The following is a 22,100-nucleotide window of genomic DNA, read 5'->3' on the forward strand; positions in this document are numbered from 1 at the left end:
TCATACTTACCTTTGTTTCTTTGTTTTGAGCCTTAGGTGTTAGGTGTTTGGGATCATCACCATACCTGCCATCACCGGCCTTAACCAAGAGGAGGAGTTTTTTTAAGGAAAGTTTTCTTCGTTTTTGTGTTTTTCGAGATTACGGACTAACTTATCAAGAGTTATCTTAGAGGGATTTATGTAAATGAGCTAATCAGTGGAGTAGTGAGCCTTATGTCTTTCTCATTTCCCTGAGGAGGAGCGGTGAGCTGTGCTGCCTAGGCCATATGCTTTTAGATTTTTATTATTATGAGTTAATCTGGGGATCTTAGGCTTAACTTTCATGTGTTATGGAGATCACTGTAAATAAATTGGTCATATCTGGGGACCCAAAATATCTGCTGAGTCTGCTTACCTACCACCTTGCTTGATGGGGTGTCACTCATGAGGTAAAGCAGGTCATCTACTAATCGGAAAGTTGGTGGTTTGATCCCTGGCTGCTCCAGTCTGCATGCCAAATATTCTTGGGAAAAAAGTGCGTACAGTGGGTGTATAAAGCACTGTGAGCACTCTGGGAGAGTAGAGAAGCGCTATATAAGAATCAGCCCTTTTACAATTTTACAATAATATGAGAGCTGCTGTGAATAAATCTGCCATAACAACAAAAATAAAAGACCAAATGTGATCAAACTAATCCTTTTTATCTATGTCCATTAACTTTTTGCACAAATTGTCCTGCTTTGACTTACCCTTTAAAATACTAGACATGATCATCAAGTGGACCCAAAAGACCTTTGCAATACTTTATGTGTTTAACATACAGTTGGTGTTCCTACTGGAGCAGTTACAGTTGCAGTTATAAAGCAATTGAAAGCACGTTAGTTAAAGAAAGTTAGTTCTGCATAAGAAAATCTCTGTTATTTCTTTTGTCATGTTAAGCTACTTCTTATAAATGTTAACAATATGTAACTTATTAATACATTTTTTTCATACCCCTGATAATATGTTTTTATCATGAAAGATGGACCCGACCACACAGTTCACATTTTCAACATTCGGTTGTTGTCTCTACCACTCTCAGTTGCAGCTTTTCAGCTACAACCTCCACACACAACAACACACCACAGGTCCTGGCACGTTTTGTACAGGGGAGGCGTGATGAGCTGATGGAATTCCGGTGTATTGGCCTCCCCTGAAGCCCCGCCACAATGTCAGCATCAATAGTCTTCTGTAGTAATTAAATACAACTTTATTAAGAAGAAAGGCCTGTCCTGCTTCATAGTAGTTGTTGTTAGTTTTGCTGTTGTTGTGCTATACTATTAGCAACCTTATGAGCCACCTGCTGTGGATGATATTATAGTTATAGCTTATAAAAATTATAGAATTATAGAATCTATTTCTATTCTATTTGGTCTGTAATGGAAAATTTGTGTTTCACCTTATTGAAGCCCAGCTTACTATTGGTATGTAGTTTTCTTGAACAAAGAATGAGTGTGAATATTTGTAAACAAACTAATTGGAACTGTGTTCATCATCAGGTTGGTGCCTACGTGACTGTGAGGACTGAGCTCCCTACAGCTGAACAGACAAAGATTCCCACTTGTTGGCTACAAAGGAACTGTTATTATTTTACCTTTTTGTCTTTGCCAGTTCGTGCTGTATCAATCACTTTGCAAAGGTTTTAACTTTCTTTTAATAAATCTCAGAAAATCAGTTTGGTTTCATGTTGATTCAGGAAAACCTGGATTTAGACTCCATGAGTCTGAAAGAGTGCTTACCTGCAAACAAATTACTGAGGAGAAGAGTGCCTGGCAACTGAGAGCAGACAGTGACCGCTGAAATCTCAATTGATAAAGAATCCAGAGTGGAGAGAATTTTTCAAGGACAAATAATTTGATTTAAGGAATTTGAAATTATTCTGTGTTTGGTAAGAGGGTCCACCATTCAGAGAAAAATTCTGTAAACACAGTTGGTTTGGGCTGATCGCCAGAGGGAAGATGCAAATCAACACTGTAAAGTAAAGTAAAGGTAAAGTGTGTGTGTTAGTCCCCATAGGGAAATAGTTCCTCTGCATTTAACCCATTCACCCAGTGAAGCAGTGGGCAGCCACCAATGCAGCGCACGGGGAGCAGTGTGTAGGGACGGTACCTTGCTCAGGGGTACCTCAGGGTAGCCGTTCAGTGGAGTCGATCCCCCGACCTTCCGATCATGGGGCCACCACTCTACCTACTGAGCTATCCCTGCCCCTTATCTGTTAACCTGGGCTGAGGACCATCGGCAGATGCAAATTATCACCGTTAGTTTGGGCTGATTGCCACAAGCAGACACACGCTAATGGCATTATGGGTTACATAAGGGACAACTTACTGGGCCTGAATTCACAAACAGCCATTGGTTGATTAGTTGTGATTGAGAATCTACAGATTGGATGTCTGAGATTGAACTTGAGTACCACCAGGAACAAATATGGGGAGCTCAAAGTCCAAAACAGAAAGCCGACTCAAGAGGTATACCATAAAATAGTCCAAATGTCCAATTTATGAAAAACAAACATGGTGAAATATTGTAGCAATAAAATGTGCGGATAAATTAACTTTAATTTCTAAAAAATGGGTATTTCAGTATAAGATTAAATAATGCAAAAAGGGGAAAAGGAAGATGAGGAGACATTAATTAAAAGAGAAATAGTATGTGTCATTTAATACAGATTGAAATGATTATTATCTTGTGGCAGGACTGCAAGAATCAGAGAGGGAACATGTTAACAGGCAGGGATGAAAAATTATATTAATTAAATGCCTCAGTGTGTCAGTAGCAGGCAAACCAAGACCTGGATCAACCTCGACCAACATCATCAGACCTACATCAAGGGCCAGGTTTGGCTAAATATTCCACAGCTTTACCGCCAGCCATCTTGAACTGTGAAAAACATGTTTCAACGACAAAAAAACCCTCTCCCTTAAGACACAATACTAGAGCAACTGCAGTGACATCAAGAGTCAAAGGAGCTTGCAAAGAAAATCGTCTGGACTTCTTTAAGTTGCTTGAACAGAGGGACTCCAGATAGCTGAAACAAACCTAACCACACCGCTGACAATGTACATGTCACAACCATAAAATACTGCAGGGCAGGGAGCAGCAGAGAAGTGGAGGGAGAAGAGAACATGAGGCTCTTTTTAGTGTGGTGACACATGAATAATTGGGTTAAGGATTGTCCTGAAAATAAGAAAACTGAGGCTAACTGACTCGGAGTGGAAGGTAAGAAAGAGAAGGGTCCTCAGCATCCTCAAGCGGTTATACAGGGCAAAATTATTGTTATAAAGAAATGAATGCCACATAGAAGCCCTGGCATGGATGGTTTCACTGGTGAATGGTATAAGGCCTACAGGGAGGAATTAACTTCTAGACTAAAGGCAGCGTGTAACTGGGTCCTTAAATGAGGGGAGGTTACCTGCTCATGGAAAGAAGCGGCCATATCTGTTGTTCCAAAGGAGGAAAAAGATAAATTGAATTATAGACACTATCAACCAAGATCAGTATTAAACCTGGATTAATGTTAATAATCCATTAATTTATTAATCTTGACTAAGCTGGGTTTATCCATCAGAGCCAGACCCAAGACAGAATTAGAAGGACTCTCCACGTCATACATCATATAAAAAGAATAATATTGAGGCAATGCTGATAGGTTTAGATGCAGAAAAAGTATTTGACTCTGTAAGATTGTCATTTCTCTATAAAGTTTTAAAGTTTAGATTTCATCAAATAGTCATTAAGGCAATTCAATCAATCTGCAATAAACCAACAGCCAAAATGAAAATAAATGGCAGTCTATCGGAACCATTTACTCTTGAAAGATTATGCCGACAGGTCTGCCCCCCTGTTACCGATCTTATTTGCTCAGTTTGTTGAACCTCTTAGCCAGTACATAAAACAGGATAATCAAATTAGAGGAATCAATATACAGGGAGACTGTAAGGAGCTGATGATATTTTTATCTACCTAAGCCAACCAAATGTATCCCTACCTAGAATCATGATGATAATAGAGGAATTTGGATCACTATCAGGCTATAAATATTAAAAAAAACACAAGTTATGATCTTTAACTGTGGAGGGCCAGGAGTGACAAAATGAATTAAATATACTGTTAAATCATTATTTAGATGCTTTATTAATGAATTAAATTGGAATTAAATAAATATTTCAATAATTAATTAAATGTTCATTCAATTAATTTAAAACATTTATTATGTATTTATTTATAATTTTATTTAATTAATGATACATTTAATAAATTAATTATTGACACAATTATGTATTTATTTAAGTCATTTTGGCACTTGTGGCCCTGCGGTTGTCTTCATGAATTTATTTTATCTGTCAGCCTCACCCATCAAAGTGTCCAATGTCACTGCAGGTAACATGTACGTGCAACATTTGTAGTGACGAATAAAGGCTCATCATCAAGTCAGGGGGCGGGGTTAACACTGATTAAGTCAAAACCATTGCTTTGGCCTGGTGGCCATCGTTTCAGTGCATGAAAGAACATGTAGGAGCTAACTGAACTGTGCTTTGAAAAACACTGGTTGTGTGTCACCAAATACACTTTTAACATTTTTTAGCCGGGAATGTAGTGGTTTATTCTTCAGATATCTGGTTGGTTTGTCGACCAGAGCCTATTTGTAAAAGTGCTTCGATGATTTTGGATATGTCTGCCCAGCCCAGTCTCACGGCAAAGGAGGTTGAACACTGACTTAATTTACTGAGGTTGTATCTATCAGGTCTTTATCTCCTGATGTTCGTATGTGTCATACTTGTTTCAGTCGCCAATTCTGTATTAAATCTAGCATTAAAGGATGTTGAAGGAGGAGAGAGAGCAAATAAATCTGATTAACATGTTTGTGTTTTTTCCAATAATCAGTGTGACCTGTGTATACAAACGTAAACTTTAAAAAATTATTAAAAGAGCTATCGTTGGTGTTTCTGTCATGTAGTAACTGTTAGGCTTAACTGCACAAAGCTTGTTCGACACTATGAAACACATACAGACTTCATGATGTTAGACTAATATTTTCATTGCAAATATTAATGATGAGGGTAAACAGGCAGTCCAGCTACTGTCTCAGAACCCTGTATACCATGGTGCGAGGTCAGCATATCCAGGATATCTTTTTGTTATCTGGAATCACTGACCCTAACGCTGGGACCAGGGTTTTCCAGCGTGGTCACATGAAAGTGTTGGCGGCATCAGATTAATCTAACGGTTATCTACAAACCTAATTCACGTGCCATATCGATATTCTTTTACAGAAAATGATCCTTATTAGTCCCAACTATTAAAGAGATGTGAAACTTGAGGCTATGTGACAGTCTAAAGGCTAATCACTTCCATCTATTCTGGTCCCGCCCCAAGTTACTTCATTCTGACAAGACATCCACAAATGTTTGGAAAAGATTTTTGGACCCAAATCCTTTTTGATTTCTTATATGTGTACGCAGGCCTGGAAATCCCAAACAGAACCACTCCAGCAGATAAATATCTACTGAGAATTATTATAATGTTATCTAAGAAAATCTTGACTAGGAAATGGCTCCAAACAGGCATACCAGGAATGCAAGAACAGTACAATACTGTCTATCAAATATTTGTCTTTGCTTATTATGTCTTTGCGGCTTCAACGACAAAAATTGAACAAACTCTGCTTCAAATGGACCCAGTATGTCATAAGTTGCTGGTGTACTTGGATTTTTCCACACAACCATTTCTAGGGTTTACAGAGAATGGTCTAAAAACAAAGAAAATATCCAATGAACAGCAGGTCTTTGGGCAAAAATGTCTCATTGATGCCATAAGTCTAAGAAGAATAGCCACACTACTTTGAGCTCCCATCCATCCATCCATCCATTTGCTTCCGCTTGTCCTTTTCAGGGTCGCGGGGGGCGCTGGAGCCTATCCCAGCTGTCATAGGGCGAGAGGCGGGGTACACCCTGGACAGGTCGCCAGTCTGTCGCAGGGCCAATACACAGGGACAGACAACCATTCACACTCACATTCACTCGCACATTCACACCTAGTGGCAATTTGGATTATCCAATTAACCTATCCTCACAAGCTGCATGTCTTTGGACGGTGGGAGGAAGCCGGAGTACCCGGAGAGAACCCACGCAAACACGGGGAGAACATGCAAACTCCACACAGAAAGACCCCGGCCTGATGGTGGAATTGAACTCAGGACCTTCTTGCTGTGCGGCAACAGTGCTAACCACTGTGCCACCGTGCTGCTGCTTTTGAGCTCATAAAGAATAATCACTCATTACAACTAAGGTATGCAAAAGTGCAATTGTGAACACACAACACATCAAATCGTGAACCAGATGGGCTACAGCAGCAGAACACCACATCAGGTGACACTCTTGTTAGCTAAGAACATGAGATTGAAAGCAAAAATTTGAACAGACCGTCCAACATTTGCCAACTGAGAATTGGAAAAATAGTGCCTGGTCAGATGAGTCTCAGTTTCTGTCATTTGGACAACAGGGTCAAAGATCCTGATTTTCTTGGCAAACTTTGGGCCTCCTACTATGAACTGTGCATTGTTTAAACATAACAGCCGGTCTTAGCATATATTTCCTGATAGCTGCTTCCTGCAATATAATTATGGGTTAGATAACATAATCCCTAGTTCTTTAATAAGACTGGGGTGTTTCACTATGGGAATCTACTTGACACGACCAAATATAGAAGCTCCAATCTCACCACATCTGTCTGTGACACACCTGTTGAGCCATGGTTAGGGGTCCAGCCCCTCATACTAACATGGTCAGCCAGCTCCTCCATACTCATTCTAAGCACTTTTTTTTCCTGTGCTAATCGCAAAAAGTTGATTCTGTTCATTTGGACGTAGCAATTTCAGAGGGAGAACTGTTTGTAGAGCAGATGCTGTCCTTCTTCTCTTCTGGATCACTGGTGCCTTCCCAGCTTTGACAAATGTTCAGCTGGGATAACCACATTTACTCAGGGCATTCTTAATATGATGTTCTTCTGCTTTCCTGGCCGCTGTGTCTGTGGAGATTGTGTTCGGTCTGTGTTGTAGTATGCTGATGACACCCAGTTTGTGCTCCAGTGGATGATGAGAACTGTCAGTTTTGGCTGGCGGTCATAGGTTCTGTGCAATAATATGACGCGAGACTGGAGTAAAAGACAACAGCACAAACACTAACCACAACTAAACAAAATGGCTTCCTTTTATACTCTACCTTTTCAGGTGAGCATCCGGAATAGCCCAAGTATGGGGGTTAACTAATCAACATGAAACATAACCCTCCACACAAACAAACATACAATAACATTAAAGCACATCACAAACATATACATATTTCCAACATATACTATAAACAAACCAATAACATAAGCTTCACTCATTTCTATCTAAATTAAAACCCTCTTTAAACATACTCCCTAACCCGGCACACTGGTCTGCTCCAAGAGCTCTTAAACAGGTGATTGAGCCGCTTTCACTCTTTTGCTCCACATCCTGCAAGAAGCAACCAGGACAGGTGAGTACCTTTACAAGTTCTCATTTCACATATGTTTAGGTTATTGATAAATGATTAACTGCAAGCAGCTCTAACTTTGGCTCTTCTCCGACACAGGCAGGATGGCCAGTCCCACTGTCTCTTTTCTGTTACAAGCTGTCAATTTAAACGTATGTCAAATAACCTAATAAAAGACTCCATAAGAACTAATGTGTTTTCTTTATTACCCTATTTTAAATTCCCAATCCAACAATTTATTATTAACAATACCAACCAGGTAATGGAACCCCTGGTCTCCATTACAAGAATCAAACCTTAGATACTGATCCAAATGTGTTGGTTTACTGTGGACTGATGGAAATGTCACAGTCTAAGAAGACTAGCCTGTCAAGTTTAAATGCTCCCTGGTGTATCCTATGTGTTGGTTCACTGAGTTAATGTGGTCAGTGAATTGTGGTACATCCTGAGATTTGATTTTTATCCAGGTGTCATCCACATACCTGAACCAATGACTTGGTGATGTAGAGTTGGATAACAAAGCCAACTTTTCCACTTCTTCTATGTACGAGTGGGAAACAGTGGATGAAACTGGGGAACCCATGGCACACCAGTTCTGCATGTACTACTGACCCTTGTATACAAAATAAGTGGAATGAAGACACGGTTCCAAGAGCAACAACCAATGATTAATGACCATTGGTCAGTAACAAGAGGATTTCCTTGCATGGATGATTGAGCATGCATCAATGCATCTAATATCTACTGTCTCAGGTTGACCTGAGACATTAAATTCAAGCACTGCCTGAGCCAGGGATGACTGTGGAACATCCAGCCTATAAAACGCATAGCCCAACTTGCTGCTGTACTGACACACCTCTGAACAAAATCAATGACGTGGCCATACCCATAGTAGAAAGAGCTCAGAGTCCCACCGAGGCCAGAGAGCTCTTACAGCTTTAGGCCAGAGATATGTCCTCAAATACACTTTAGTGAGTCCAGAGGTCAACTGCAAACAAGATGGGGTGAATGGATAAAGTATGTAACTCACTAACTTGCTTGACAGGGGTTAGAGCCAACAGTAGAGTGGTTTCAAGTAGGAGAAACTTTAACTCCAGGATCAAGGGGTGGTGGGAGAGGATGTCTAAAGCGACCAACAGATCCTAATGTAGGGTTGTCAAACTTAGAAAACACAGCACCTCAACTGCAAAGCACTTAAAAAGGATGTTTTTCAAAATACCACTCTTCTAAAACATGCAATAAAAAGAGAGCAGGTGGACACAGCTCTTGCACTCTAAATGATGGCAATAACCTTCTGAGGCAGGACTGCAGTATTCAAATTACACCTTTTGATGGGAAATTTTGTTAAACCATTGCTCAACTTATGTCTGCACGAGAGCAGTTAATTAAGGTGTACCTGCAAGGGGACTTGTGAAACAGGACAAAACATTGAGAAACAAACAAACTGAAGACAGGACAGTTGGGGTCGAGGTTATAAAGATAAGAACACTGGTTCTCAGCATATATGCATGGGCAGTGGAAAGTTCAGCACATTTAAGTACTTGTAAAACTCTGTGCAATCACATTATAAATGAGGGCAAGACACTGTATGCTTTAGTCGTACTTTGTCCACTGCGTTGTACACTGGTGTGGACTCTGTACGTCTCCTTACTGCAAGTAAAACCTGTTGAAAATGTGTTTGTGAGACTCTGTGGCCATTGCTCAAGTGTTTTGATAAAAAATATTTTGACAACTTTCATGCACAAGTCCAGAGAGCCAACCAGCATGGGTGAGGATAATATATCTGCCTCCGTGCATGAGATAGAATGTCCCTGCTGATGAGTGGACACTGTTCATTCGCTTGGAACTGAATTATATTTGACACACAGCCACCCTCTCTACCTGTAAGATTAAGTCTAACACTTTCCTTTTTGATGATGCATAAGGTTAGGGCTGAATCATGTGACCCTGATTCCTCCCACTGTTGCACTGCATTAGGCTTAGGCTGCTGAGGACTTCCCATGATGCACTCACTATACACCACTCTGCATTTAGTCAGTAGCTCTTATAATCTCTGGCTCTCTTCTATAATGTGTCTTTCATCCTGTCTTCCTCTCTTCACCTTCAACCAGTCGCAGCAGATGACTGTAACTTTGAAGATGGTTCTGCTGCAGGTTTGTTCCTGTTAAAAGCTATTTTTCCTTCCCACTGTCGCCAAGTGCATGCTCTTGGAGGGGTAGTTTGATTGCTGGAGTTATCTTTGTATTATTGTGGGGTCATTATCTTGTAACTTAAAGACTGTTAAATAAATAAATAAAACTGAATGCTGTGATTGTAGCCATTCTGTGAAAGGTAATTGTGGCATGGGCGTGACAGCGGAGCGGGAGTGTCTTTGTCCGAGTGAAAACAAAAACCACAGTGAAATCACATTCGGAAATAAAGTACTGCTGTCATTACGTCCGTGTCCTGTCTATGTGTACCGAGTCCAACGTCACACTGGTGTCGAAACCCTGGCGCGATGTCCGATCCCCAGTCCGCTCCACCTGCTCCCCCGTCGGCTCAGCCGCCTGCCCAGCCGCCCGCCCAACTGCTGCAGATCGCGGGCCAAAAGATGATGGACATGGCGGCGATGGCGGCTCGACAGGCTGCGACACAGGACCAGCAGTTGGCGTTGCTTCGCCAGCAATTTGAGCAGCAGACCGCGGCTCTGGAGCAGCTGCTGGGGAATGCAGCCGCGCCGGCGCCCCCCCCCCCCCCGTCAGTGACATTGCACCGGATGAGGGAAGGGGAGGACCTGCTGGTGTTTACTGAGGCTTTCCAGGCCACGGCGTTGGCCTGTCGCTGGCCGGAGGAGGAATGGGCCACCCAGCTGCTGCCGCTTCTGTCGGGCAAGGCTCAGACGGCGGTGCTGAGCTTGCCCCCCAGATCGCGGGGGGTGTTTGAGGATGTATGCCAGGCGGTACTGGACCGTTTGGGTGTCTCCCCGGAGGATTATCGCTGTCAATTCAGAGCCAGCAGAATGATGGGAGGGGCTCGGCAGCTGGAGGACGCGGCAGCGAGGTGGCTGCGATCAGGCTGGGGAGGCTCGGCTGCTCAATCTGGTCGTCCTCGAGCAATTCGTGGGGGGCTCATTGGGTCCGCTGCCACCGCCCGGCAGATCTGACGGCGGTGGTTACGCTGGCAGAGGACCATCTTGCGGCCAACCCGGGACCCAGCCGAGAGGAGCCGCAGCGAAGCGACCGTGTTCTGCTGCCTAGGCTGCCGGTGGCGGTGACACAAAGGAGGGACGGCGGCCCTGTTGGAACGGAGCAGGCAGCGGGGTGGAGCCCCAGGAACCTGTTCCGGCCGCTGCTTCCAGCTGGAGCCACGGGGAGCCGCAAAGACGCCGGGGCCGGAATGCTGGAAGTGTGGTCGGCTGGGGCACCTGCGCCGGGAGTGTCCGCTCATAGAGGTGAGGTAGGTGTTCCGTGTTGCCGGTGCTCCAGTGCCCTCCCCGGTCCAGGAGGGACGTACCGCGTGCTGGTAAGGTGTCAAGGGGGCATTCGCCATGCTTTGATGGACACGGGATGCACGCAGACCCTGGTCCACCAAAGTTTGGTTCGCCCCGGGGCGTTGTTGGAGGCTGACTGGGTGGAGGTTAAATGTGTGCACGGGGACATTCACCGATATCCTGTGGTGTCGCTGGTGTTGAAATTTAAGGGCAAAAAACATAGAGTGAAGGCAGTGGTTAGTCCGCGCCTGTCACATCCCCTGATTTTCTGCACAGATTGGCCGGGGTTCCATACTTTATTGGGGCAGTATGCAGGAATGCGATTGCGGCTGGTAGACACGTGTAATGTCTGTGCGGCGTTCAGTGGTAATGCGGGGTCGCCCGACACTGACTCGGGGGGGGGGGGGGGGGGGGGGGGCCTCCGGTAATGTGCCCCACGGGAGATTTCCCACTCGAGCAGTCTCGGACTGACACCCTACGCTAAGCCTATGACCAAGTGATGGAAATTGATGGTCAATGGGTGCACCCTGTGGCCACGCGGACTTAACCGCACTTCCAATTGAAAAACAATAGGCTGTAGCGAGTGAGCCGCTACACTCGCACTAACAAAATTCGTACCGAGTTGCTGGTACCGCAAAGCCGCCGGGAAATGATTGTCCATGGCCGGACACATGGGATGCGAAAAAACTCTGGAGCAGATAATGGCCCGATTCTATTGGCATCTGGGCTGCATGCGCCGCCGGTGCTCGTCATGTCCGGAGTGTCAGCTAGTTAGCCCTCATGGAGGTCCTGTTTCACCGCATCGGTATGGACCTCATCGGGCCATTTCACCGGAGTGCACGCAGCTATCGCTTCGTATTAGTCCTGGTGGATTATGCGACAGGATACCCGCAAGCAGTGCCACTGCGCACCATTTCCGCGAGAAGTCAGGCACTGTTTCAGGTTGTCTCCCGGGTTGGTATTCCGAAAGACATACTGACCGACCAGGGCACATCGTTCATTCATGTCTTGCACACTGAGGGAACTGTACGGGTTATTGGGCATTAAGGCTGTTCGGACCAGCATCTACCACCCTCACACCGACGGGTTGGTGGAGTGGCTGAATAAAACTCTAAAGTCCATGATCCGTAAGTTCATTCACGAGGATGAACGCAAATGGGATCGCTGGTTAGACCCTCTGTTGTTCGCAGTGTGGGAGGTGCCCCAGGCCTCCACGGGATTTTCTCCCTTTGAACTGTTGTACAGCAGAAAGCTGTGGGGGGTGCTCAACCTGATTAAGGAAAACTGGGAGGAGGGTCCGAGCCCTGCGAAAAGTGAAGTTCAGTACGTGCTAGACCTGAGAGCAAAGCTGCACACACTGGGGAGACTCTCACGGGAGAATTTGCTCCAGGCCCAGCAGCGACAGCAACGCCTGTACAACAGAGGGGTGACAACTCGGGCAATTTTCACCGCGAGATGAAGTGCTTGTGTTATTTCCTTCTTCCAGCTCTAAATTACTCGTGGTCCTTGGACCTTTGTGGTCACACGGCAAGTGGGGGACATTGATTATGAAGTAGTATAGTCGGACAGGGGCGGAGCCATGCAGATTTACCACCTCAACCTCCTCAAAGCCTGGAGGGAGGCGGAGACCACTTCTCTGGTGAGCCTGGTAAGGGAGAGAGACGAGTTGGGGCCGGAGGTGCCAAAATCTAACAACCCTGACTCCCTCCATTGTAGTGACCATCTCACACAGGCCCAGAGGGCAGATATTGCTGCATTGCAACAGCTTTTTGCCGAAATGTTCTCCCCGCCTACCTGGCCTCATAGAGCACCATTTTGAAACGTAGCCTGGTGTGATGGAGAGTTCACGACCCTACAGGCTGCTGGAACATAAAAGACAAACTGTTCTCCGGGAATTGGAGGAAATGCTGAGGTTGGGCGTAATAGAAGAGTCACACAGTGCTTGGTGTAGCCCCATTGTTCTTGTGGTGAAGAAGGATGAGTCTATACGGTTCTGTGTCGATTATCGCAGAGTGAATGAGATGTCACATTTTGATGCTTATCCCATGCCCTGGGTCGACGAGCTCCTGGTTGCCTGGTTGGGCACCGCTCGCTGGATTTAACCAAGGTCTACTGGCAGATTCCCTTGTCTGTAGAGTCCAAGGAAAAGACGGCCTTCTCCACTTCGTACGTTACGCTTCCGTTTGGCTTGTTCGGGGCTCCTGCCACCTTTCAGCGCCTCATGGACCGGGTGCTGCGGCCCCCCACTGCCTATGCTGCCGCCTATCTGGATGATGTCATAATCTGCAGTGACACGTGGGCGGAGCATGTGCGGCGTGTGGCTGCGGTGCTGGAGTCTCTGAGGCAGGTGGGGCTCACGGCCAACCCGAAGAAGTGTACGGTTGGACGGAGGGAGGTACAGTATTTGGGGTACCACTTGGGGGGCGGGCAAGTGTGGCCTCAAGTGGAGAAGACCGGGGCGATTGCATCCGCCCCAAGACGAAAGAGGAGATGAGACAATTTCTGGGGCTGGCCGGCTACTACCGGCAGTTCGTACCAGGGTTCGCGGACCTGACAAGCCCTTTAACTGATCTCACTCGCAAGGGTGCCTGAATCTGGTCCAGTGGACAAAGAGGTGCCAGGCGGCGTTTGTGCAGGTGAAATGGGCTCTCTGTGGAGAGCCGCTGCTGTTCACGCCTAACTTCTCCCTCCCTTTTTGTATGCAGACTGACCCCTCGAACAGGGGGCTGGGGGCCGTTTTGTCCCAACAGGTAGGGGGAGTTGACCAGCCGGAAGCTAACGGATCACAAGTCACGGTACAGTACCTTGGAGAAGGAGTGCCTGGCGATCCGGTCGACTCCCTCCGCTACTACCTCCTGGGACGCCCATTCACCGTCTCCTCAGACCATGCCCCGCTGCAGTGGCTCCACCGCATGAAGGATGCCAACGCCCAGATCACTCGGTGGTATCTGGCTCTGCAGCCCTTTAAGTTCAAGGTGATCCGTAGGCCGGATGGGCATGTGTGGCGTGGGTGTGGTCTCTGGCCAGCTGCAGAGGAGGGGTGACGCAGTGAGCTCCCGGGGCGGCGCAGTGGGGGGGTGAACAGATGTGCTGGGATGTGAGTGTGATTATGTCTCTTTATATGTTCACAGTGACAGTCGGAGAGGGAGAGAGCGGACGTGACAGCAGAGGGGGAGTATCTGTGTCCCAGTGAAAACAAAAACCACAGTGAAATCACATTCGGAAATAAAGTAGTGCTGTCATTACATCCGTGTCCTGTCTATGTGTACCAGGTCCAACGTCACAGTAATCATGGCCATTGATCAGTGGTCATAACAAGTTGCATATTAATGAACATGAAACTGACCTTGTTAGTTAGTGGTGCTACTTTCGTTCTTTGCAAATATACTGTTTGTAAGGTTGGGGAAACCTGCAGCAGCGGAGACTGAAGAAGCCACTTGGATGAGTGATGAAACATTTCTCCCAATGAAAACAGAACGTCCAGATGAATGGAATCAACTTTCTGGGATTTCCTGACCTGGATGATTGAGCATGCATTGAGACATCAACATAATAAACACTTACTTTGTTTAAATGTGCCATATAAGTAAACTCATTTGACTTTTGTAGAGAATTAGCTTTCTTTCTTCTGTGCCTATATAATGCTTGACCCCTGCAGGTTGTAGAAGTGCAGGTATGCGGGATCCCCTTAATTGAGGCAGTGACCAGTTTCCTGCCTCTGGGCAGTTAAGTTTTTATTTAACCTACTTTAACCTACTGCATATATCCTGTTGAGCTGTGTTTGACCTGGGTAGGTTTGCTACCCAGCAACGGGGTAATAAAGGGGTGCCTATATAAGCAAGGCCTGGATCCTTTGTTTGGTGAATTCCTCAGGACAACACCATGAGTGACTTTTACTGACTGAATTCCTCCAACACTTTCCTCCCAAGATAGACAACTGAATGATTTTGAAACCACTGAGGAATCATAACAGTCTTTGGCTTAAGTCAAAGTCAAATTTAAGACAAAAATATACCTAATATATGATTGGTTTGATAAGTGGAAATTTAAAACTCTGAAGTTCATTGTGCATATTTATGGAAAGAACATATTGTTTCTGAGTCCACAGTGCCATTAGAATATAGCATCATTTCTTTTGAGCCATCAGGGACATGAGGGAATGCTACCTTAATGAAGACTGTGTGCTGTTTCTCAGTGTCTGCTATATTGTTTACAGACATACAATACTAAGGGCTCTAAAAAGTGGCCTCATGTATGCTTTCTAGCATGAAGGTTATTAGAATAGAATAAGGTCCAGAGAATTGTACTGCCTGGGCCACCAGGGAACTTGACAACAATTACACACTTCTGTTTACTCCACAAATAGGCCTCGGAGAGGGGCATGGGCATCTGTAGCGCCTAGTTAAAGTGATTGAGGTGACCCCAAACCATTGATTTTTTCCTTTGTCTTCAGCATCAAGCCTGGCCACCCTTGATCATTCGTCTGTACTCTGAGCAGGCTAGTTTAGCAGTCATTTCTTGCTTTTAGATCACATTAAACTGTGGTTAAACTTCAGCTGCTTCAAAGACACAACAATTACTGATGATGTTATCAGACCTTAAAAAAATATTCTTGAGTAAAAGCCTCAAGTGTTATTAAGTGCACTTCTGTAATAACATTAGAATTAAGCTTGAATACAGATAAGAAAACATGGAGAGCCACAAATTCAAATCACACTCAAAGACTGATCTTCATTTCATAAATGCATCAACGATAGTGATCACCTGAAAATTCTTTCAGAAAATAAAACATGGTAATTGTTAGATTTTTCCAGTAAGACACCCACTGAAAGAAGAACTGACGAAAAAACTCTTCCTAAAGCCTCTGTCTAAATACCAGACCAGCTGATGAGTAATGATGCCTATTTTTCTTTCAATTTACTTTATATAGTAAAATCACCAGAGTGTAACACTTCATTAAGTTAATTAGGGTAACTTAATTATAGTCTTTCATGGGTCAACCATGAAGCTTCTGATTGATGGCACAGCCTGTAAAGGTAATCTTCTTGTGAATTGAAAAAAAAATTCATTAGCTGTAAGAAAAACGCATCAAAAAATTCTGAACGCTTAAGGCACACTAAGCATATAAACAGCCAGTAGTCCAAATCAGCAAACACTAGCATTAAATACCTAACTGCTATATTGCCATAAAGAGCTGGATACTCTTGAGGTCATAACAGAACTTCAAATACAAATTATTTACTAAGCAGTAGGAGGCCATTGGCTGTGGAGGAAGTGAAGAAAATGAAACTTTTAGGCTATAATTTCAGCAGTTGCAATCCTTTTGATGAAAACAAGACTAAGTGCAGCAAAAGGAGTGCATCCCACACAAGTTCACAGTTGAGTACTTTAAACACTGTCTGAAGAACTTTAAGAGCTTTTGGCAATTCAAACCTTTTATCCAAATCTTATGGTCTGATTCACCACATTACGGAGTATGCCAAGCAGTGCTGCAAGGGTGTAAATAAAGTCTTAAACAAGTGCCCCTTTGGCATGGTAACAGGGTTGAATTGAACACCATCCGTATATTATGAGTAGACTGTCCCTTTATTACTGAAATCAATTTTGTGAGCGCCTGGGGCATTAGCAGGACGGATGTAGGCTTGGTCAGAGTGAGGTTTATCTAAGCTAAGCAGGCTGAGAAAAACACAGCATCTATAATATCCTCAAGGCTATCCAACAAAGCCTTTTTTCCCCTTGTTGCACAACAGAAACATGTGTGCAATGGCACCAGCAGTGTTCCAGTAACACTCTAAACCAGGAGCTGTAATTACTATAACTTTAAAATAATTCATCAACACCAAGCAAATCAAAGGGACATATCAACAAAAAAGATGTTGGTTACAAATCAGAATGAAACTTATTTTCTGTGACCTTGAGCAAGAAACAAAGCAAAACTCTTACAGTAACAAAAAGACTAATCTCGCAGTTTGTTTATGGAAGAAATGATAGCACCAATATTAACTTTGTTGTACAAGTGTAGACAAAGTCCTTTCTAACAAATAAAAACACATACAAGACTGAGATTTTTAGAAAGAAAGTTAGAAAGACAATTCTTTGTATGATAAAACTATTTTACCAGCAATGTACAGTAGTATGAAAAAGACTTTTCCTCTTTCCTGATTTCCTATTTTGTATAGGTTTGTCACACATAAATATTTCAGTCAGAGTCAGAGAGACTTTATTCATCCCCAAAGGGCAATTAAGATAGATACCTTGCCAACCGTACATACAATACACAAACATCATATTGCGGAGACAGGTCAGGCTAGGTAGCACTGGCCGGTCGAGCGCACAAGCAGCGACCCGGAACCGAAACAATGGAAAATGCATGATAGATCATCGATATCTATTATGAACTATAAACCCAAACCTACATGGTAGAGCAGGGCGATATGGCCAAAAATATTTATCACGATATATATTTGAAAATTGCGATAACGATATAACTGACGATATAATTGATGCAAGACAAAATACAAAATGCAACTCCACAACTTTAATAGCGCAAAAAACCCATCCATTTATTTTCACTTAAACAAGCAGCTGTTTTTTTATGTGCATTAAAGCTATATAAAAATTTAACAGTGCAAATGCAAATTCCTTGCTGACAGTTTAACCAAAGGGCATTTCCAGTAGAAATGTGCTGACATATCCTGAGCATAACCATGTATAATATCCACTAAAGTTAAAAAGAGGTGCGTTGCAACATTAAACTGCCGTGTGCCAAATAAAAAAGTCAAATACGTATTTTTCGGACCATAAGGTGCACGGTATTATAAGGCACATTAAGCGAAACAAAGCAGTCAGATAGATCAAACTTTATTCAACTCATACTTCTTGCTTCCTCCACTTCTGTACCATTGATTCATTAATGCTGTATTCTATCACAGCTGATCTATTCCCATGTTGTCACAGTATTTTAATGACTAACTTCGTATTGTGGATGGATTATCTCAATTGTTCTCCTGACTGAAGGTTGGTTCGTTTACAGCATCCTGCCTTGCAATTGCATTTGTCTCTAACCATCGGGAGCCCTCACGTTAACTTTTATTGAGTGGAAAAGTGTTAGCGTTTATCCTGCAGCTTCAATGTTTATGTTATGCTAACATAGCTGTGTCGGTAGCGATCATGTAGCACATCATTATAAAGCAGCTAACCCAACTTCAGTAACCCTACAAAACATCACTGCTGTTTAGTTTCCTGTCTTCATTTAAGTTGGAAGTGACAGCACAGCTGTACATTTGAATTTTTTTCAGAAATCTGTCAGTCAGAACATGGTATATCTGCTTAGGTAACTAGCGAAATTAGCGAGTTAACTTCCGCTAACTTCCTGCTAACTTCTAACTCCGTTAAATGTGATACATTCTGTTTTCATGGATGCCTGGATGTTAAACTTAATTATTACACCTGGTAAAGCTGCAATGCTGATCATTTTTATTAAAGATGAAAGAATTTAGACAGTTTTTAACTCTCTCAGTGTGCCGCAGTGTTTGTTTGACTTTGGGACTTTGGGATCTGAAGCAGATGGAGTTTTGGACCCAGATTACTCCCAGATTTACGAGCACCTTAGTCCGAGAAATCCAGTAATAATGACGGCCCGCTTGCATGTTCTACAAAAAAATGTGCTTTAGTGGGTATCTGATGGACAAACACCAAACCAGTGCCACACCACTGAAGTTGCACTATTTTCACAAACCAATTCTGGTTCATCCGTTTCATTCAACAACCTGCTTTCCCCCTTCTCATTCTCCGTTGCCGCTATTTCGGCCATGTGCGTATGAAACAAATGCACTGCGCATGCGCATTTTACCCATATTCTAGCACGATATTTTATTTTCTTATCCTTGCCTAACATTATACCGGTATTACCGTGAACAGCATAATATGGCCCAGCCCTACTACATGGCCCTGTGCAGTTCCTCTAGCCACACCCAAGCCTGCTTACTGCCACACCTGTTCTCAATCAAGAAATCACTTAAATAGGACCTGCCTGACAAAGTTGCGTAGACTAAAAGATTCTCAAAAGCCAGACATCATGTCACAATCCAAGAAAATTCAGGAATAAATGAGAAACAAAGTAAATAAGATTTCACAGTATGGAAAAGGTTATAAAGCCATTTCTAAAGCTGTGTGACTCCAGTGAACCACAGTGAGAGCCATTATCCACAAATCGCAAAAACATAGAACAATGGTGAACCTTCCCAGGTGTGGCCAGCTGAACAAAATTACCCCAAGAGCGCAGCGACGACTCATCCAAGAGTTCACAAAAGGCCTCAGAACACCATCCAACGAACTGCAGGCCTCTGTCACCTCAGTCAGTGTTCATGACTCCACCATAAGAAAGAGACTGGGCAAAAATGGCCTGCATAGCAGAGTCTCAAGATGAAAACCATTCCAGCCGGACTTTATTCAGACGACGCACTCAATGACTATAACGGATGGACCATGGTGGGGTATTCCAACCCATTTATTCACAAGTTACCACAGACATATCGTAAGAGCTGTTCGCCTTCCAGCTAGATGCTAATTTAAAGATGGATGGAAAACAATAACTTTCTCATTAACTTTTTCTTGTGAGCAAACAGTAGCAGCTCGATCTTCCTTCCCAGATGTTGCCCGTTCCGAATTTCAAAATAAGAGTCTAATGAACATTATAAGGTATAATTCGTTCAGGGATATAAGAAAGGAATAATTGGAATAATATCAAATAGAACAAGTAATCTGGGTCATTTACACTCCCACCAAATCATTAGTATTCCAAATATCATAACTTCATAAACATAGGAAGAGAGAACACAAATGATTTCCTAATACAAAGAATGACCAACCAACAGAAGCCTAGTATGCAAGGAATGAACTAGTCATTTTCCAACAATAAGACTAGTTTTTGAACTGGCCGTTCAAGCACTGACCGCTTGGTGAGACGTTCACCAATTTTGCCAGGTTTCCTGTCCCCTAGACATAGCTTTACTCTCCTAACCAGTCCATCTCTGTCCATTGTAGTTTCTACGACTCTGCCCAACCTCCATTCATTTCTGGGCAAGTCTTCATCCTTCATTATGACTATATCCCCGATCTGCAGGTTTCTCTTTGGGGTTTGCCAGCGTTGTCTGAAGGCAATGTTGGCCAAATACTCTTTCTGCCAACGGCTCCAGAACTGCTCAGCCAAATATTGTAAGTGGCACCATGTCTTTCTCACGTACATATCTTCCCTTATGAACTTGCTGGGGGGAGGAAGGGCAATGGTAGGCTTCAGGGTAAGTAAGTGGTTTGGTGTCAGTGGCTCACGACTGTTGGGATCGTGTAGGTTTTCGACAGTGAGAGGACGACTCTTAACTATCGTCATTGCTTCATAGAAGAATGCTTGGAGGGAAGCATCAGGTAGGTTTTTAGGTGAGAGTGCAAGGGTCGCGTTGAGAACACTCCTGACTGTTCTAATTTGACGCTCCCACACTCCACCAACATGACTTGAACCAGCAGCATTTAGGATGAAGTCACACTGCTTCTTAGAAAGGAAGTTAGTCAGTTTATCACCATCTAGTTCCATGAGGGCTTCCTGCAGTTCATTCTTGGCTCCTAAGAAATTACTGCCTTGGTCAGATTTGATCTGGGGCACGGCTCCAGTTATAGCAATGAAGCAGCGCAGTCCAATTATGAATGTGTCTGTAGATAGGTCCTCCAGCATTTCAATAATAGGAGAAGCAGGTGAAAAGGAGACTGTATCGTTTTCGCACACTATGTCCTTGCTTGCTATAGAAGGGTCCAAAGCAATCCATTCCACAGTAGGTAAAGGGTGGAGATGAATTTACTCGCTCTGGAGGGAAATTGGCCATTTTCTGTTCTTCTGTCCGTCTCTGAAGCTTTCGACAAACTACACATTGGCGAAGATAAGATGCAACCGTCCTACCAATTCCTGATATCCAGTAACCCCTTGTCCTGATCATACTGAGAGTCATCCCCTTGCCTTGATGCTTGACTTCTTCATGACAGTATGCTATGATCATCCTTGTAACATGATGTTTCTTTGGAATGATGGTAGGGTGTTTGACTGAGAGAGGAAGACTTGAATCACAGAGTCTACCTCCAACCTTAATCACACCATCGCTGTCCAAGAAGGGGTTGAGGTGATGTAGCTTGTTATGAGGTGGCAGCTGACAACCTTTCTTCAAAAGCTGCACTTTCTCCGAGTATGTTTGTCTCTGCAGATTTTGATAATGAGGCACTCTGCTTCTTCTCTTTCCTGCACTGCAGAGAGACCATTTGACTTATCCTTGTTGATCCTTCGAAGAATGCCAGCCACTGCACAAACGGCACAAGTCCAGGACGAGAACTTTGTCAGCCAATAGGTAAGAAAATCTTGTTCTACGGTTTCCGTGTTTAGAGTCCGTGTTTCCTAAACTTCTGGATCTCCGACTGACAGTTCCCGGAGCCACCTCTTCCGAGAGGTCAATTCCCCTTTACCATAGAAATGCAGGGCCGGTAAACCAGTTCGATGATATTAGCTCATTGACAAAACAACCTCTAGAAGCACGATCCACAGGATTCTGGTCGGTAGGGACGCATCTCCATTGCCTTTGATGCGTGTAGAGATGTATCTTCTGGATACGGATGGCTACAAACGTGTGAAAACGTCGAGCCACGTTATTGATGTGCCCTAGTACAACCTTTGAATCAGTCCAAAAATGCTCTTCAATGTCCGCATATCCAAATTCTTCCTTCAAAACATTGCTGGGTTTCATAGAGATGACTGCAGCCCTCAACTCTTATCTTGGGATTGTGGTGACCTTTGTTGGACCACACAAGATTTGGCCATGACTAGTGCACAGAGAATGTCTCCTTCTTCATTGCTAAGCCTCAGATATGAACACTGTCCATAACCGGTTGGACGGTGATGTAACTCATGTTTGATAACCTTTTCGAAGTGTGCTGGTGCGGAACTTTGGGGTATATTTATTTCTCCAAGTTGTTGAGGTCATTTTTCCATTTCTCCCACCATGGGCGAAGTTCATTGGTTAGAGGGTCATCCCAACCTGTTCCATGACAGCACATCTGCT

At 43.8% G+C, this 22,100-nt stretch overlaps 1 protein-coding gene across 4 annotated transcripts in view; it reads right to left on the bottom strand.

Moving 5' to 3' along the window:
* The window catches only part of phf14 (PHD finger protein 14), a 153,779-nt gene that overhangs the window by 26,281 nt on the left and 105,398 nt on the right, over positions 1-22,100 (bottom strand). For 2 of the 4 annotated variants that reach the window (XM_076879579.1, XM_076879577.1), the window contains one exon: positions 14,351-14,521. The exons of the other annotated variants lie outside the window; for them this stretch is intronic. In XM_076879579.1, the coding sequence (XP_076735694.1) occupies positions 14,351-14,521 (171 nt within the window). The remainder of the gene's footprint in view (positions 1-14,350; positions 14,522-22,100) is intronic. 4 annotated transcript variants of the gene reach the window in all.

This window comes from Maylandia zebra, linkage group LG22 (assembly GCF_041146795.1).
Source record: "Maylandia zebra isolate NMK-2024a linkage group LG22, Mzebra_GT3a, whole genome shotgun sequence".
NCBI classification, from domain to species: domain Eukaryota; kingdom Metazoa; phylum Chordata; class Actinopteri; order Cichliformes; family Cichlidae; genus Maylandia; species Maylandia zebra.